The sequence below is a fragment of the Littorina saxatilis genome, linkage group LG4 (assembly GCF_037325665.1).
Source record: "Littorina saxatilis isolate snail1 linkage group LG4, US_GU_Lsax_2.0, whole genome shotgun sequence".
NCBI classification, from domain to species: Eukaryota; Metazoa; Mollusca; class Gastropoda; order Littorinimorpha; family Littorinidae; genus Littorina; species Littorina saxatilis.
In genome coordinates, this window is record NC_090248.1 from 17,369,766 (window position 1) to 17,386,335 (window position 16,570).

Here is a 16,570-nt window from a genome sequence, read left to right on the forward strand (position 1 = left end):
TTTGAGGGGCGCCATGACAAAAACCGCTGTATTTCAGAGGTGGATCCGAAACTACACGAGACATACTTAAGGTCAAATTTCGTATCGTAACATGTTTTTGTTGAGATGTTGTGCAATCTTCCAAAAATTATTGTTAAACATGTCATAGGTTTGTAAGCTTACATTTAAAAAAAATGTAGACCTTGCATGCATACAGACAAATGATTGTTACAAATACTGCCAAAGTTTCATTTACGTTCGACCACTAGTTTACATTTGCTAGTCCTGTAACAACGATCGAACTTTAAAAATATTTTCCGGAAGATTGCATGACTTTAGCTTCTATATATATATACGACTAGTGTCTGTGTGTCTGTGCGCGATGCACGGCCAAAGTTCTCGATGGATCTGCTTCAAATTTGGTGGGCTTATTCAGAGAGACCCCGGACACAATCTGGTCGATGAGAATTTTCAACACGTGCTCTCAGCGCGCAGCGCTGAACCGATTTTGGTTTTTCTCTGGATCCATTTCCAGTAACTCTTCCTTATCTTCTCCAGTGTTTTCAGCGTTTACCTCCCTTCCTTCGTGTGGCGTCAATCCATATTCCCGTTTCTATTTTTAGAAGGTCACTGTCGACAACGCTCAATCCATATTCCCGTTATACTATTTTTAGAAGGTCACTACTCTTCTCCAGTGTTTTGCGCGTTTATCTCCCTTCCTTCGTGCGGTGCGCCGGCAAAGCCGGCGTACACCCGGCAAAGCCGGGTCCCCGGCGCAGCCGGGTATTCGGCTCGACTTCTTCCCGGCGAAGCCGTACCCGGCGAAGCGGGTATTCATCTAGTCTCAACAAATATCTGTAATGATTTAAAATTGTACCCGGAGTACGTCTCGTATGTAGGCATGAGGTCGTCAAAGTTTCGAGGCAATCCACCTGGTCATTCTGATAATTATCATACAGCGCTAAATTTTGCCTATTCTGAATTTTAGTCGATTTTTAATTGGTGCTTTACGTTTTTGTCAGGTCGATTTTTTGGGCGGCGGTCACGTGACTCCTGTAAAAGAAATCTTTGATAAGAGAATTTGTCAAGATCGCCAAGTGAAGGGCCTTTACCTTTTACCACGGGAATAAATGCTTTAGTTGGGGTACGAAAATGGGTGCAATAATTTTTGTGCCAGGTTTACATGCAGTCTGTTTTATCTGTTAGAAGAAGGATTGCTTTTCAAGATTCAGATCTGTGATCAGTTGCGGACGTTTAGAACCAAGATTATCATCATTTTTGTGATCCTCAAAATACCCGTAATTGGCTGGATTAGACCTGACAAGGGAATGCGAATACTGTTGTTAGGACTACACCAAATCAGAATCGTCCAATGCAGCCCAACATGGAATGGGATCAAGATTATCGCGAGACAAATGTCAGACATGCATTCGGTATTGAACACTACTAAAAAAAATCACATACACAAGGGCTTGTTCATGCAGCACGCCCAGGTACAAAGCGATGTTGACTCTCTTGCTCACAGGCAAGGAGGCAGAAGGAAGGCCGCGGGCACCATCGTGTTCAACGCCGTCGGATCAACATCAACAGCCCGCAAGCGCGCTGCCTTCACCACCACCAGCACAACGAGTACCGTTACCAGCCACATCAGTCGCTGTTTCAGCGTCTCCAACTCCCACTCTTCTCACTAATGACTCGACTCATCAGAGGCTCCATCCATCCGGCTCTAGCTCTATCCTTTTATCATGGGCACCTCTACAGGTCATCGACCACGTCAATCGTCACAGGTCCCGTCCATCCAGCTTAAGTCTCGCCCCTTCATCTTCGACATCTGCAGATGTCAGCAATCACATCATCAACAAACAAAAACATCTCCTTAACTCTAGCCCCACCCCTTCAACCATAACTTCTGAATACGTCAGTCGCGCGGAGATGAACTCTGTAAAACTAAGGAGCGGGACTCCGTCAAGGAAGACCAGCGCCACCCCCTTCCTGTCCCCAGGCCGCATTTCTTCCGACCGTGAGGGCCCGGATCCCCGTGTGCAGTTTGGCAAGAGCGGTTTCAGTGAGGGGAGTGTCAGCGAGGGGAGTGTCAGTGAGGGGAGTGTCAGCGAGGGGAGTGTCAGTAAGGGGAGTGTCAGCGAGGGGAGTGTCAGCGAGGGGAGTGTCAGCGAGGGGAGTGTCAGCGAGGGGAGTGTCGGCGAGGGGAGGGTCAGCAGCGCGCTAATCGTGGTGCCCGTGGTGATGGCAGCAGTGCTGGCCGCCATGTTGGCAGTCAGGCAGACGTGGCGACGTCACAGCAAACAGCACCGCTTTGCAATTCCTGCCCCACACCAGAACGCCCACACGGCAGCAGGTAAGATGGCTCTTCCATACGATTGTATTTTATACATTATACTTTCTTTTCTGACGGCACGAGCTGATAGGAGTCTATTTTTTTCTCAAACGGACGTGTTCACATTAACCACAGCCGCTGCAGTCAGAGTTGAAGTTTTGGAACAAAATGTGGTTGAAAGTACAGTCGGAAGCTGGTGACCGAGTTGTTCTCACCAAACAGAGGTAGCGGTAAGTGTCAGTCCATGATCCTAGGTTTACACTATGTTCTCGGCGGACACGGCAGCCCCGTTTGCCCGAAACGTAGTGCGCCGTGGGATTTTGGCCATTTTTTTTTCTCTGTAGGGGAAAGGCTCCTAATATGGACCGGCTCCTAATATGGACCACCTCCTGTTCTGACAAACTAACGGTGCTAGAGCGCTCAAAACAATTTCATTCGCTGTATTCACCCTCTCTGGATAACTTGCACATGTCAAAACAGTTTCAGAAACACAAACCTCAAAACCGTTAGGTTTTTTCTCTTTTTTTCATTTTTGGCAGCGTTCACTCTAAATTTGCTGCCTAAAACGGACTCGTTTCTGTCCACAGCCAGAGCTTTTATCACACAAAAATTGCTATATATGACAGCTAAGACGGTATTTGTTACATTTTAGCAGTGTTGACCCCGAGTTTCTCCTGCTAATAAAAAATAATAGCAACATCTCAAAGTATGTGCGAGTCCCCTAATATGGACCACCTTCAACAAATCGAAGAAAATAAAAGCTAAAGGCTATTTTCATTCATTCATTAAGAAGCTTGCTGGAAATAACCTATAACTAGCCCTCGAGATTTAAAAAATATATAACAAAAAGTCTTCTTTTCTCGGAAGTTGATAATTTCACTTATTTTCACTCTGTTTTTGATAAGCTTCTTTAGTTTTCTGGTGTGCTTCAAATAATGCTCTCATCGACCCGAAACAGATAAATCTAAAGCATATTTTAATTAGTCTGACTTGTACACTAAGTTGTATCATGTCATTTTGAAGTGTAGGGGGCTTTTTACAGTGATTCGTGAAGGCCGCTTCGCTGGTCCATATTAGGCGCCCAGGCTCCTAATATGGACCATTTGTGGTTTTTTCCTTTTTTTAAAAGTTTGCTGAATGTCTATCAAAGCTATTTCACTCTAATTAGGCCTAACGGTTAACCTAAGAGAGAAGGACTACCAAACACAAAAAGAATCTTCTTCGCAAGAAAACAAGCTAGTTATCAGCATGAAACAAAAAGTGGTCCATTAGAATCCCAAACCGATGTCAAATAGGAGCTGATTTTGTGAAATAAAGGCAAAAAGCTCATTTCTACTTCCGAAACCCATCGAACAGCCATTTCCGGCGCTCGATCGCCGACATTTTCAGCTTTGAGGGTAATTTACGGGCAAATATGAACTGCTCTAGGACATTTTATGCATCGAGAAACAAATTAAGTCATCGCTGAATCTGTAGCTTACCTTGAATCCCGACGTAAATCAAACAATTCCAAGAAAACTGACAAAACGTGCCTTCAATCGTGTCAGGCCCCGCGTATAACCTCTGCCCCGCTTATGTCAGGTTATTCCCCGTGTACTTTAGTGCCAGAGAACGCAGAAACAAAGCGTGTCTCGACCAAAATGACGAGATGCATCACATTTGTAAGCGAGGTTTTCAAAGCAGAAACAGTGCTATTTGCTGTATTTGTCGACCACGAAGGTCCCGTTGCTGTCGATATTTTGTCTACTAACAGTACTGTCATTTTTACATACTATGCAGAAACCTTTTTACCCAAACTTACTTACGTGTTTAGCAGTCAGCGACCAAACTTCGAAACACTGTCCTTCGCCTTCATGACAATGTCATTCTCCACAAAAGAAGGGGTGTAACTCCATTCCTAAAAGACCAAATGATCCCATTTTTCCCTCACTCATTCTTCAGACCTGATTACACCCCTCGTGATTTCTGGTTAATACCCTCTTTGAAAATCAGACTTTTTACCAACAAGTTTCATTGCATCCAGGACCTAAAAAAAAGCCGTCAAATCAGAGCTCAAAAGCAACCCCAAATAAGGCCATCGTAGGGCCTCTTCTGATTGGCTTAGGCACTTGTGACTTTGCATCGATGTAGGAGGAGAGTAGTTCTAATGACTGCTGTATTTTGGGCCAGATACGCCGAACAATTTCTGCGTAAATCACATTTGATCATTTTGTTTGGATCATACCTCGTACAATGGAATAACAACAAAAAATTAAAAAGATAAAAAGGCAGAAAAACAGGATTCAATGGACTGTGTACACATTTCATGCTTTACACGAATTCTTATCTCATGTAAAGAAGTGGGAATTTATTAAACATACATTTTTGAACAAAATTTGAATGTGTTATCAAATGTGAGAGTTTTTTAATAAGATGAAACACTGATGCTATGGACAAATACGAATCAATATGAAAATAAATCATAAACGAAGTCTTCCATCACTGTGACTTTTCGTAATATGACATTAAATATAATGAAAGATGTTTTTTGAAAGTATTGAGACTCGTTGGGACTCGAACCGATTCCAGGAGAGAATTCCTCACAACACTGCCAGAATAAGCTAAACTTGACTTGAAGAGATCTAACCGTGGAATGGGGACATTGAATTTTTGGTTTGGTTTGGCTTTACATTTTGTAATGAAAGCACGTGGTGCACGGCCAGAAAGAATTTTGTGAAGGAGCACGCCTTTATTCAATTGAAATCTTTTTTTAAAGGCAGAATCTTACGTTTCTTATAATCGTCAAAAAACGAGACTGGATTGTTGATAATGACCGCATGAGACATCGGGGCTCCAAAAACTGTCAGTGTCACACTTCGTGAAGTAAAGACAGCTGCGCGTGATATTTTTCGATTCATGGCTATGTTTTTTTGGTTTCAGTGGTTGAATAAAAACCAACATTTACAAAGAACGTAATTTTGTTCATGCTGTTACATTTAAAAAAAATTTAACTGGGCTTTTCTCGGAAAATGTGCTGACGTTTTAGTGTTATGATCTATATTGGCATATTGCGCTACATGCAATCCGGGTTAGTTTCATACACAGTTTATACTGTGAAAAAGGCTGCTGAATTAGGACTTACAAATAACATTTTGCCAGGGATGCTCATGTAATTTGCTTCTTACTGGTGGCACCCCTGCTGGAGGACGATATTTTGAATTTGGCCTTAAATATGGACTGACAGGCTCGGCAGTAATTCTGGTGGTAGTTCTGACAGCATTACGGAAAAACCACCGTGACATTTCTTTTAAAACCATAGTATGTAGAGGTTACATGCCGAAACTCAGTGAATATTAAAAATAATGGTCGAAGTTAGCGGATCATGAAAAATGCGAGCTTCAGCGATCTTTTTCATGACCGCGAACTGAGACCATTATTTTTAATATTCACTGAGACGAGGTATGTAACCTCTTTAATCCTCCTTTCTTCAGTTAAAGAAAAGAGTTAAGCAGACAAACTTTTGCACCAGTGTTCTAACGTTAAATACTGTATGAAGTTCGGTTTTCTAGGGCAAAACAGTGTATAAAACCGCTTAATACATTGTAATCTTAACATTGATGGGATGTGTGCATTTGGTTGCGTGTGATCTGTTTATAAAATGAAATATTGTTGAAAACTGACCGTCGGATTGCAGTTTTTCGAAGAAACTGTGTGCAAAGAAATTTGAAAGGGGAACTACTCTTGTCGCTAGACACAATATGAGAGTTACTTGCCTAGGAACTTGTTTGCCGGGTGATCGTTAGATTTCAAGTCAAAAAACAACCGAGCTCATTGTTTTTATATGGAGATTCATGTGTTCAAGCTTGTATGTGCTAGTTTAAATGCAGCACGGGTAATCTTGAACTTTAGCGTGTTAAATTCATAGCTCATTTAAGTCTCCAAATTTGTAGAACCTGCACTTGTAATCATAACAAGTCATTAAATTACATATTCTTACTCCGAATCACATAAAAGCATTGACGCAGTCTTACATGCTAAAGGTCTGAAAAGGCTACCCGTCTTAAACAATTTTAAAGGGGAGCAACCCAACACAAAAAGTGTAAATACAGGCATGGCAATGACCACCTACCCGGGGAGTTACCTCCCATCCGGGTTACGTGACGTCACTTCCCCTGTAAACACCACATGTCTTCATACGACATTTCAGCCTACAGCAGAGAGGTCGTCGAATTTTTGGCTCCGTGTGTGGCTGAGTGCTGGTGTTTGTAAGGACACCCACCGGCCGCCTAACCCGTCTTAACGGCTTGCCTTTACGTGTTTGGTGAGCTCTTTCCATTTTGGTCATTATTTTGACAAGAATGTTGTTGTAGTTGCTGACTTTTCGTCCGTTTTGCGGACTTGTAATATTTTTCAGTAACGCATTTTGGGGCTCCATGTTTGCTTGTCAGCTTAGCTGACGGCGAATGTGGCACGGCCTATTTTTTGGTTAGGTAAACCTTATTTTACCTCTTTACTTGCCTTCTGCTTTGTTAGTTGGTAAGCGCTTCCTTTTTTAGTCATTAGTTTGACAGGAAGTTTGTTGTAGTTGCTAAATTTTTCGTCCGTTTTGGACTTGTTAATTTTCAGTAACTCTTTGTTTTGCCGCCTGTTGTCTGCGTCAGCGCGTCTGACGGTGAGATAACATGGCTAGGTGTGTGTCATTGGTCTTGCAGACCATTGGCATTTGTTGTTGTTTCGTACTAAGCATGTATAACCGCTTTGTCCGTTACTTATTCTGCCCCAAATGAATTTGGGGGGCAGTTTAGCACGTCTGTGACGTGTCTTGCTTCTTGCTTTCCCTCTCTTGGCATCGGAGCGCGGCGCTCTGGTGTCTATACTGTTTTGCTCTCTTTTTCCAGAGTTTCGCAGTTTGGGAGGGAAGATTGCAGCTTCACACGCCGTCTCCAGCGTTGTACTTCCGCCGGCGGCGGGTGACGGCCGCTCTTTGGCTTCCTGTCGGCCACGGCTTCCGGTCGCGGGCCTTCAGCTGCGTCTGCTGCCTCCTTGGGGGGCATGGACGGTAAGTCGAACTGCTCCACTGGCTCTCGTGAAGCCACCGGACGCTCTCTTTTGAGCAACAGTTCTTGGTCGCAGGCTCACTACCTGCAAACTTCCTGCCCGTCAGGATATGCTGCTCGTCCTAGTTCCGATCGTATAGCGAGTAGGGCTATGACTGAGCAATGGCGGCTTCCGCTTGCGGGAGTCGCGTTTCCGGGTTTACCCGGAGGCGAAGGTCAATCTGGCACACCCACGAAGGTCCCTGCTGGTGTCGACTGCAAAACTTCCTGCTAGTCAGGATATGCTGCTCTTTCTAGGCCTGATCGCACAGCGTGTACGGCCGTGACTGAGCAATGGCGGCTTCCGCTTGCGGGAGTCGCGTTTCCGGGTTTACCCGGAGGCGAAGGTCAATCTGGCACACCCACGAAGGTCCCTGCTGGTGTCGACTGCAAAACTTCCTGCTAGTCAGGATATGCTGCTCTTTCTAGGCCTGATCGCACAGCGTGTACGGCCGTGACTGAGCAAGGGCGGCTTCCGCTTGCGGGAGTCGCGTTTCCGGGTTTTCCCGGAAGCGAAGGTCAATCTGGCACACCCACGAAGGTCCCTGCTGGTGTCGACTGTGGACTGGCCTTCGGGCCACCGGGCTTCCGGCCCCAGTCCTCGCAGCAGACGCTGCCGCTGTATGCGGCTTCGTCCGTTGCTTAATCTTCTGCTCTTTCTAAGCCTGTTTGCATTGCGTGCACGGCTGTGAATAGGCAAGGGCGGCTTCCGTTTTCGGGAGTCGCGCTTCCGGGTTTTCCCGAAAACGAAGGTCCTCCATCCCGTGCACTCACAGAGGTCATGGCTGGGGTTGACCGTTGACTGGCCTTCGGGCGTTCTGGCCTCGGCCTTAGTCATCGCAACAGGCGTTTCCGTTTATGCGGCTTCGTCCGTTGCTTTTCCGGCTCCGCCCGGAGTTGCCGTTCCTCCCCCTGCTGCTCCTATACTGAGGTCAGTGAGTGAGGAACAGGATACGTCCTACGGACATCCGGACAGTCGTCATTCCGGTTTACCGGGAGCATAGGTCCTCCTTTGCGATTACACTGTGTGTCTCTACTGGAGTTGACAGCGGACTAGCCTACGGGCGTTCGGTCTTCTGTCCTCAGTCCACGCAACATTTGCTTCCGCATTGTGCGGTTTTGTCTGTTGCGTTTCCGGCTTTGTCCGGATGCATTGTTCCTCTTCTTAACACTGTTAGCGAAGTGAGGAACATCGGCTGGCCTATGGGCATGCAGGCTTTCAGCCTCGGCCGGGACGGTAGTCTCTTCACTGGTCGGGTGTTGCGTCTACTGTCTATTCAGTTCTGGTGGCTTCGGATGTTACCTCCTCTTTGTCTTACCCTCTTATGGGAGGGGTGAGACAGGACGGTTTCCGGTTGAACGGGTTTCCGGTTTTCCGGTTATCCTGTTCAGTAGCTTTCCACTGGCAACTGTGACTTCGGTCAGTGTCAGTTCTCTGGGCTATTCTGTTATACAGTCTTTAGCCAGAGACCAGACACGTTCTGTCGAATCTCTCGGCTTCTCTCAAGGCCTCGATGGAGATTACTTCCAGATTTTTTATGGAGGGACATTGGCTTCCTCTTTGGTTGCATTCAGCGATGTCGGACTTCCGTTCCGCGAAGGAGGAGTTTTTCCTACTTCCGGTTTGATAGTCACCTTCAATGTGGGTACCATCTTCCGCAGGTTTTGGCTGGCCATCTCCTACCGGAAGTGGTATCCACGGGTTCCGGTTCTGCTACTCGGTTTTCACGGGTCAGTTCCGGAACACGCGCAGCCTCGGCTGTCTTCGGCTACACAGGCTTCGTCTTTTGTTTCTTCCTGTCATAGGAAGTTCTCTTGGCTGAAGCTGGGTCGGATTTTGCTGGCGTCTTTGCTCTTCCGCGTACACCTTAATGGGAACGCAGGAACTTAGAGGAATTTGGACGTCAGTTTTTGGAATTTGCCTCTTTTTCGGGGATGATCGTCAGAGCGCTCTCGCGCTCTTTCCTGGAGTCTCTGAACATTCCACGCTTAGTGTGTATCAGGACTCTGATGGCATCTCCACTTGTTCAGCCTGGCTATGGCGAACGAAGAACAAAGAGGCTGTCCTCCCTTCACCTCTCTTTATAGTCGGGTGTAGGGAGGACTTGTTTCTCTCGCATGCTCAGGTCTCTGAGCAGGCTAGGAGGGACAATTGGGCTTTGACCGGAGTAGAGGGATCTGCTTTTTGAACTTCGGTGTTTTTACCAGAAAAGAAAAGTAGATCCCGTGGGATAGAGATCAGCGGATCTCTGACTTCTCTCTACAAGGGTTAAAGCAGAGCTGGCCTCCTCACGGGAAGCAGGCTCAGGCCTCGGGACGTTTTCAGCAGGCGGCCATTGGGCAGTCTCTGTCTGATTCTCGAGAATTAGATCACCTTTGGGCAGGGAGAAGGGCAGCCTTAGCAGCAAGCCTCTCTCCCCAAGGAAGTGCCCCCGATCACACCCCTCCGCCCCCACTTTGGTGATGGCGGGGCGGGTCTCCTCCTTGCAAGTTTTCATTGGATGGTCTCTGTACACAGCCAATAGTTTGTGGGAGTGGTGAGGCCGGGGGACTCCCATTGATCTAATGAGGGCATATTTGCTTATGCGTCAGCCGATCCTTTCACAGTGATCTAGGCCCATCAGCTCGAGCACCCGCTGAGGTCTCTTCTGGTCGGTGCTAGCGCTGTCCTTCGGTTATACTGCTTCAGTCCTCAGTTAGTGTGACAGCAGTTCAGCCACGGGCTGCTGCAGTGGCACTTCCGGTTTTACCGGAGAGGTTGTTTTTTCCACAGACGTTTCATAGGTACGTCTGAGTTTTGGAACAACGGCTGACCTTAGGGCATCCAGGCTTTTTAGCCTCGGCTGGTGCAACGGCCATTCCACCTGTGGGCGGTGATGGTTGTTGTTTTCCCTGTTCTTGTGGCTTCGGACTTCGACTTTCTTTCCTTTATTTCATCTTAGGCAGGAGATGAGATAGGACGATTTCCGTTTGAGTGGGGCTGCTGTTTTCAGGCTTCCCCGTTCTTCTCAGTTTGCCACAAGCTGCTGGACTTTGTCCTGGTCGTCTTTTGCAGAGTCTGACTCCGTCTTTCTCTAGCGATCAGACGCGTTCTGGTGTTTCGTCCAAACTTAAGTTGCGATTGAGTTGGCCTCGGAAGTAACATTCAGATTTTCCTGAGGGGACATTGTCTTTGGCAATGCATGTTGGAGGAGTCATTCTTTGTGGCTTATCTCCTCTCTCAGGTTTTTCGCTACCCCTCTCCTTTTGGCAGAGCGGTATCTAATGTTCCCGTTTTCCTTTGCTGTGGGCTTATAGCCCAGCATATTAGGTGGCAGCCGAAACTTATGTTTCGTATATTTACCTGGTACTTTGGGTACTTTGGTACATGGCTGTTCCACGGGTTTTACGGCTCTCAGCCTGAGCCTGTGCTATAGTCTTCTACTCTGCGTGGTTCGACTATGGCATTTTCGGGCTGCGGCGTTTGCCGGTTGATCGCCGTGTCTGACTCTCAGTCTTTCAGAGGTAGACAGACACGGCTAGTTGGTCGGCTGGACTCAGGAATTTCTCCTGATTTGGCTACGAAGTTTACTTGGGGTTTTTGAGTTTCCTTCATTTACCTTCAAGCAGACTGTTCTGTAACAATCTGGCTTTTAGTCATTTTGTTTAGGGTCACCGGTCACTTCAGTTTTTGGCCACGGTGATTTCTTCTCTTCTGAGGCTTACGCTATTTCGTAAGCCTCTGCTTCCTCGTATTGCTTCTCTCTCTGCTTTCGCATTGACTGTTAGGGCATTACGGGCGACCGTCTCTTTTGAGATCTTCCCGTCGAGGGGGGCTCTGGTACCTTGTACTCAGGTGTATCTCTCTCTCTCTCTTTGTTGGGTATTGGTCATTCTGCCTTGGTTTGACCTTTATCTCTCAGTCCTTTTGGGCTTCACGCCATTCCTAAGTTTGATTACTTTGGCGTGATCGTCTTATGGTCGCCGCGAGGTTTGTCCCTCACCTCACTGATCGGACTTCCTTACGCATAGATCGTTTTTCAGTGCATGTGCATTTCCTTCCATCCGAAAGGGGGGGGGGGGGCAGCTTGTCTTTCCCTCTACTTGGCTCGGCTTAATCCAAGGCTGGGTTCTCTTTCTGGGTCGTTTGGTCCAGGAGATTGGAAGAAGTGCTGGGCACACATTTTTGGCTCTCTGATGTTGTCTTTCGCAACTTTTGCCTGAGAGACATCTCGGCTGTCAATCAAGATGGTTCTCAGGTCCTTTCCTGCCTTTCCTAGGGTTTAGAGTGAGTTAGATTTTCTTTCTCACTGGGCCCTTCCCTGACCTTTTGGCAGCAGGCCAGGTCTTTGGCAAGGTTTTAAGAGTGTGTTTGTTTTTTCATTCCCACCGCCTTGTTGAAGCTATCTGCTTTTATGTGATTCGGAGTAAGAATATGTAATTTAATCGAAAATTTTTAAGTAAATTTTCATTTCATTAATATACTTACCCGAATCACATAGTGTATTCCCTCCCGCCAACCCCGCATATGATTTTTTAGTCTATTAAGTCGTATGAAGACATGTGGTGTTTACAGGGGAAGTGACGTCACGTAACCCGGATGGGAGGTAACTCCCCGGGTAGGTGGTCATTGCCATGCCTGTATTTACACTTTTTGTGTTGGGTTGCTCCCCTTTAAAATTGTTTAAGACGGGTAGCCTTTTCAGACCTTTAGCATGTAAGACTGCGTCAATGCTTTTATGTGATTCGGGTAAGTATATTAATGAAATGAAAATTTACTTAAAAATTTTCGATTTTAGATCCCTTTAAAGTTACGGAATGAACTCCGATGAACTGTACGAATGCATTTCGTTTACATGGGTCAAAGAAGGAATTATCCGTACGAGTGGACAAGGGAGACAACTCTTTCGTGTAAATGATGTCCCATGGTTGACAACGTACGCCATTTTCGGTGCATTTTCGTCGATTGAACAACCAAATTAATTAATTATGCTTAAGTTTGGAGCTCAATCCGTCAATTAATTTCACGACAAATGTTCTTTGGCTTGCTTACATGGACTTGTATCAAAAATAAGTAAAGAATGTCACTGGATTCTGGTGACGGGCGCTGTGGCGGGGTGGTAAGACGTCGGCCTCTTAGTCGGAAGGTCGAGGGTTCGAATCCCGGTCGCGGCCGCCTGGTGGGTTAAGTGTGGAGATTTTTCCGATCTCCCAGGTCAACTTATGTGCAGACCGGCTAGTGGCTTATCCTCCTTCGTGTGTACACGCAAGCACAAGACCAAGTGCGCACGGAAAAGATCCTGTAATCCATGTCAGAGTTCGGTGGGTTATAGAAACACGAACATATCCAGCATGCTTCCTCCGAAAGCGGCGTATGGCTGCCTTAATGGCGGGGTAAAAACGGTCATACACGTAAAATTCCACTCGTGCAAAAAACACGAGTGTACGTGGGAGTTTCAGCCCACGAACGCAGAAAAAAAAACTGGATTCTGAGCTATGAATTTAACACGCTAAAGTTCAAGATTATTCATTTTATTTATTTTATGCAATTTATATCGCGCACACATCTCAACCACGGATTCAAGGCGCAGGGATTTATTTATGCCGTGTGAGATGGAATTTTTTTCACAATATATCACGCATTCATATCGACCAGCAAACCTCAAGCCTATTAGGGCGAGCATTCACCTTTCACGGCCTATTATTCCAAGTCACACGGGTATTTGGTGGACATTTTTATTTATGCCTATACAATTTTGCCAGGAAAGACCCTTTTGTCAATCGTGGGATCTTTAACGTGCACACCCCAATGTAGTGTACACGAAGAGACCTCGGTTTTTCGTCTCATCCGAAAGACTAGCACTTGAACCCACCACCTAGGTTAGGAAAGGGGGGGAGAAAATTGCTAACGCCCTGACCCAGGGTCGAACTCGCAACCTCTCGCTTCCGAGGCAAGTGCGTTTACCACTCGGCCACCCAGACCATATTACCGCGGTACGTTCGTTTTGTTTGCTCCAGAGATGTATATTTCGTACATTAGAGCGTTCGGAACTTTTCAGTCGCAAAAGTAGTGCCGACACAGAACAGCTTTTCAACCCATGCGCTATCGAGGATTCAGGCTGTTGCTGGCTCGTTATTTGTTTGGTTGATGGGTGTTTATCGAAGAATAACTAGCCCTACAAGTTTACAGAGGTAAAGAAGCAGAGGGGGGGGGGGGGGGGGACGGGACTAATGCACAAATAATGCTCCTGAAGATTACAGCGGACGAGCAAAACGGCATTCTGTATGAAATCGCTTTCAGTAAATTTGACGAAATAGTTGAATTTTCTTCCGCTTTGACCTTTTTATTTCAGTTGAGATTATTATCTTGCATACCGCTACTCTTGCTAAACATACTCAATCCACATGTCCTGGTTTAGTGAGAGCGCAACGCCAAGTTCAGTCACCCGTGGTCATTTTTTGTCAGAAATCTGGGTCACATCCTTCTTTTGTTTCATGCGCGCGTGTTTTCACATAATCGGCTCAGAAGGTATGTTTCTCTACAGAGAAGGGTGTAATAGGCTATACCACTTGTTTGAAATCAGAAGCAAAATTAACAATAATTTCTTGACAAACTGTAAATGGAATCTGTGTGTGTGTGTGTGTGTGTGTGTGTGTGTGTGTGTGTGTGTGTGTGTGTGTGTGTGTGTGTGTGTGTGTGCAGCAAGACCAACAGACAATGCGTCCTATTGCATGGTCAACATGGGCAGCCCTAGCCAACAGGTTACCCTCAGCCAGGATCCTCACTCTCCACAACACAGAGGGAGTGTCTTTGACAACTCTGCCGTCACTCCAGCACTCCCCCTCTCTATGTGCCTTAGTCCCCTCGTGCTGCTCTACTGCGGTCATGATCGGTGTCACGTCAGTCGTGTTCGACGATTACGTCATTGGTTGCACCACAAACTGCATGATGACGTTACGGTGTACGACATAGTTGTGCCTGACGTCACGGCACAAGAAGAGCTGCGGGCTCGGTTAAGTCGCGGTTCGGATGTGAAGGTTTTAATTATTCTGTCCGGAAGAGTGCGGGACATTTTGTGCGACAGGTCAGATCACAGTGCCGCCTGGCAGCGCTTCATTCTTCAAGAGATCGGCCGTTACGCCTCGTTGTACCTCGCCGTCAGATTACTAGCTGAACCACTGTCGTCACAGGACGTCAGGTTCTTCAACACCTGTTTCTCTGTGGAGCGTACGTACGTCATCGGAGACTGGCAGTGTGAGGAGCTTGAAAGTCTGATAGAGGAACTCAGCCAACCTGACGTGACGTCACCATTCTCCGCACCATCACTGCCTCCCAGAGACGTCACCTCCGCTTACCTTAGTACAGAGTTCCATCGTCTGAACGACACCAACAGTGAGTGGGCCAGCTGCTCCAGGACTCTGTATGAGGTAGCCACCTGACAGTCACGATACTCTTAAACAGTCTGCTTTTGTTCGCCAGTCTGTCCGCAGAACTGATGCTGTTCGTATCCCTTTGCGCCAGAATCAAGATAGTCTATTACTGACCAGGAATCCACAACTATGGTGTCATCAACCTGGTTTTCAAATTTTGTTTCAATGCGAAAAAATTGTCTTCACTTTGTGGACTGCTCGATTTTGCAGTAACAGCTCACTTTCAAAGCGAGGCTGAGTGATGACAGTCATCAATGCTCGCTTTATGTAAACATTGCCATTTTGTGGCACACTGCTCAGCGTCAAAGCTGCTGATTTTTCACCAGTAGTTGTGTATCGTTTCAGTAAAGTTGGTTGACCAAAGTATTAATCCCATATGCCAATGAGAGAAAGAGAGAGAGAGAGAGAGAGAGCAAACAGACACGTGCACCGGTAGCCCGAACCAAGTCACCTTTGTAACTTTTTAGGCTTCGCACTGTCAATTTGACCGATTCGTCCTGTAACGAATTACTTACCATATGAAAAACTAAGGAAACACCATCAAGTTTGGATCTATTTGTGAATGGCCTGTGTTGTGTACCCTGATAACAGGTGTACATGTTCTCATTGATTCTTTAGTGTAAGTTGTCAATGGCGAACAGAGATAAGTTAAATTGCAGTTTTACTTTCCTTTCCTTTTAAGGTTTTGAAAACTCGTACTTACTAAATACTTCTTTTTCATCACTTTTCATCTTTAACAACTTTGAGTGTGCGCCCTTGTGTTTGTGTGTGTGATTGTGCGTGATTGTGTGTGTGTGTGTGTGTGCGCGCGTGCGTGCGTGCGCGCGTGTGTGTGTGTGTGTGTGTGTGTGTGTGTGTGTGAGTGTTAACACACGAGGAATGACCACAACCGCTGCGATGCAGCTTCAGGTTTAAATTACGCGATTTAAATTAATATCACATCGCCGTTAACTTTGTTTCCTCAACGACACAGATTAAAGTGATCTATTTCACACATAAGCACCAATGAAATAATGCGTTTTCTTCACGATATATTGGAAAACGTTAAATTCAACGCGACGCATCAGCTACGTAACGTACTAGGGCCCGTATTCTTGAAAAAGCTGCAACTCATATACTAGCCTGTAGAGGTGAAGGTCGGTTCACCCATTATGGCGCGAATATCAAAGACGTGAGAGGAGAAGGCTAAAATAATCAGAGGTTAAGTTGGCCCACATCAGGGCCCGTATGCATGAACTAGAAGTAAGAAACACTGGAAGTAGAGGCCTCTTTTTGAAGTGGGAACTCCCGAAGTTAACTTCCTAACTGTTCACTATGCATGAACTGACTTCAACGCCGAAGTAGTGACATCAAGAGTATTAAGGTCAAGGTCGCGGAAATTGAGGGAATCCCTAGTAATACGCATGCGCACGTTTCTGTAAACATGGTAGTCAACAGAAAAGACATAAGGCACGTGTGCCCAAAATGAAAGTAGCTACGGAGGGACGTTCTGCATCATTTACTGACAGTGAAATTGCTGTGCTGTTGACAGAAGTTTTTAACGAAAGAAATATTATTCTGAGCAAATGTCAGAGCAGCCTTACTATAAAACATAAAGACACTGTCTGGGCATACATAGCAGACCAAGTGCGCGTGAAATGGCGCGACCTAAAAAAAAAAACCGTACACATGCAGGACTTATCGGCGATGGCGACAGGGGGTGGGCCACCACCTCTCTCTCTCTCTCAGTCTCTCTCTCTCTTTCAGTCTCTCTCTCAGTCTCAATCTCTCT

General features: G+C 46.2%; 1 protein-coding gene across 3 annotated transcripts in view; it reads left to right on the forward strand.

Moving 5' to 3' along the window:
- LOC138964112 (uncharacterized) overlaps window positions 1–15,165 on the forward strand; it is an 86,400-nt gene extending 71,235 nt beyond the window's left edge. For all 3 annotated transcript variants that reach the window (XM_070335993.1, XM_070335992.1, XM_070335994.1), the window contains exons 10-11: window positions 1,505–2,335; window positions 14,072–15,165. In XM_070335993.1, coding sequence (XP_070192094.1) covers window positions 1,505–2,335; window positions 14,072–14,808 — 1,568 coding nt within the window. In that variant the 3' untranslated portion in view covers window positions 14,809–15,165. The remainder of the gene's footprint in view (window positions 1–1,504; window positions 2,336–14,071) is intronic.
- The last annotated feature ends 1,405 nt before the right edge of the window (window positions 15,166–16,570 follow it).